The sequence below is a fragment of the Sycon ciliatum genome, chromosome 6 (assembly GCF_964019385.1).
Source record: "Sycon ciliatum chromosome 6, ocSycCili1.1, whole genome shotgun sequence".
Lineage (NCBI taxonomy): Eukaryota > Metazoa > Porifera > Calcarea > Leucosolenida > Sycettidae > Sycon > Sycon ciliatum.
The window spans coordinates 31,207,145-31,208,950 of NC_088648.1; the positions used below are offsets into that span (position 1 = coordinate 31,207,145).

Consider the following 1,806-nt stretch of genomic DNA (forward strand, 5'->3'; position numbering starts at 1 on the left):
TCCTCCAAGTGCCAAAGTGACAGCCGCGACTGTTCCTTTCCCATCGCTGCCATACGCCAAGCGGAGAAAGCAAGAGATACTCTACGCCAGCCGCTATACACACCAGCAAATTTCAGCTGAAGTGGCATCAGCTCGAGTAATACAGAGCCAGAGTTGGATAAACTAAAGCATGAGAGCAAGAAGGCGCTCCGTCGCTGTTTTCTTTTGTACATTTTTTGTAACCTTGGTTGCTTTCTTGGACTTCCTTCATCAGATTCCATCGCTGAATTTCTTTCTTTTGGTGGACAGGAATCCTGTATCATGCTTCTTCACTATGCTTATTGGAAATTGAACAGAGCGGTAAAAAAACTTCTGTTCTTAGTTGCGATAGATAAGCGACAATTGCGATGAAACGGACCAAGTAAATTTACACCCCTCCCCATCATCCCTGAAGACCCCTTCCCATCCTCCGTGAAGAGCCCTCCCCCCCCCCCATCCTCCGTGAAGAGCACCCACGCCCATCCTCCCTGAAGAGCCCCCCCCCCCCGATCTTCCCTGAAGTGCTAGAGACCCAGTTGGCCTTATACAATTACATTTTCACATCGCACAGATTAGTCTTCTCAATTGAACTACTTACAGGCTCTCCAACATTCCACTAAAGACACCAGGTAGCAGGCTGCTTATATTATTACCTGACAAGTGACTTCGAGGAGCAAAAGCCAAGAAACAAATCACAAAGCAAACACAGCCAATGATTAAAATTGCTCAACTAAACAAGTGTTGGCCCTTGGAGCATAGTTTATTGACAGATCTCTAGACTTGCAGTAAAATTCTGCATCCATGATCAAGCGATTCCCAACCGAGAGAATACACTGTGCGGCAACCATTATTTCATTGGTGATAGATAACTAAAATAGTAAGGAGAATGTGAGAGATATTAATGTGCAATGTAAAAGTGAAAGGAAAAATGTTCAGAACTGAAAGTTGCAAAAGCATTCTACATTTGTACTCGTGATCCAAATCTTTGGAAACAAAAGAAAAATGTCACAGCTAATATGTTACCGCAATTACCCTATTCCAGTAAATTTGCACTCACGCACACGTGCAGAATTTCCTATCGTCTCTCACCTTTATAGTTTTCATGACCAGCGTATTATGTTTTTAAATAATTGCCAATCGTTGAAAAATGGCTAAAATATATAAGATCAATTGTAAAATAATTTTTTCCTTTTCTTCTTTTGTTCCTTTCTGTCTTATTATTATTATTATTATTATAATTTTTTGTTTTCCCCTGCATATCATCCCTTCATCATTCTGTGATAACCTGTCCTATGGGCAGGTGAAAAGGCATCTCTGCCTGTTCATTTGGTGAAGTAAAATAGACAACAACAACAACAACAACAACAAAATCACCCTCAGGAATAGTCCGCTTACCGTAGCACAAAAACACAAACACCTCGGAATAATCTTTCAGCATGACCTCCGTTGGACGGAGCATGTTGAATACATAGTCAAAAAATCACTCAAGTCTTTCAATATTCTTTATCTCACATCTATCACACATACATACTGCCTATATTCTCATATGCGAGCAATGCTCTCACACCGTTGTCACACACTTCCCTTGACAGGCTAGAACGACTCAAGCGGAAAGCCGCCAGAATATGTCTCCACCTTCCCCTTTACACACACTTAGAACACTCCCACCTTTTGCATCGCATCAAATGGCCAACATTATTTTCACGCTTTGAAGTTAAACATATACTCTTCACGCATTCTCTGCATCACAATTATGGCCAACCACAGATACTCTCGCTGCATACTGGT

The 1,806-nt window shown here is 41.5% G+C and overlaps 1 protein-coding gene across 1 annotated transcript in view; it reads right to left on the reverse strand.

Annotated features, from left to right (window-relative positions):
* LOC135820212 (uncharacterized) overlaps nt 1-674 on the reverse strand; it is a 32,681-nt gene extending 32,007 nt beyond the window's left edge. Inside the window, exon 1 of the mRNA XM_065333527.1 lies at nt 617-674. Within this exon, the coding sequence (XP_065189599.1) occupies nt 617-630 (14 nt within the window). The 5' untranslated portion in view covers nt 631-674. The remainder of the gene's footprint in view (nt 1-616) is intronic.
* Nucleotides 675-1,806: the final 1,132 nt, after the last annotated feature.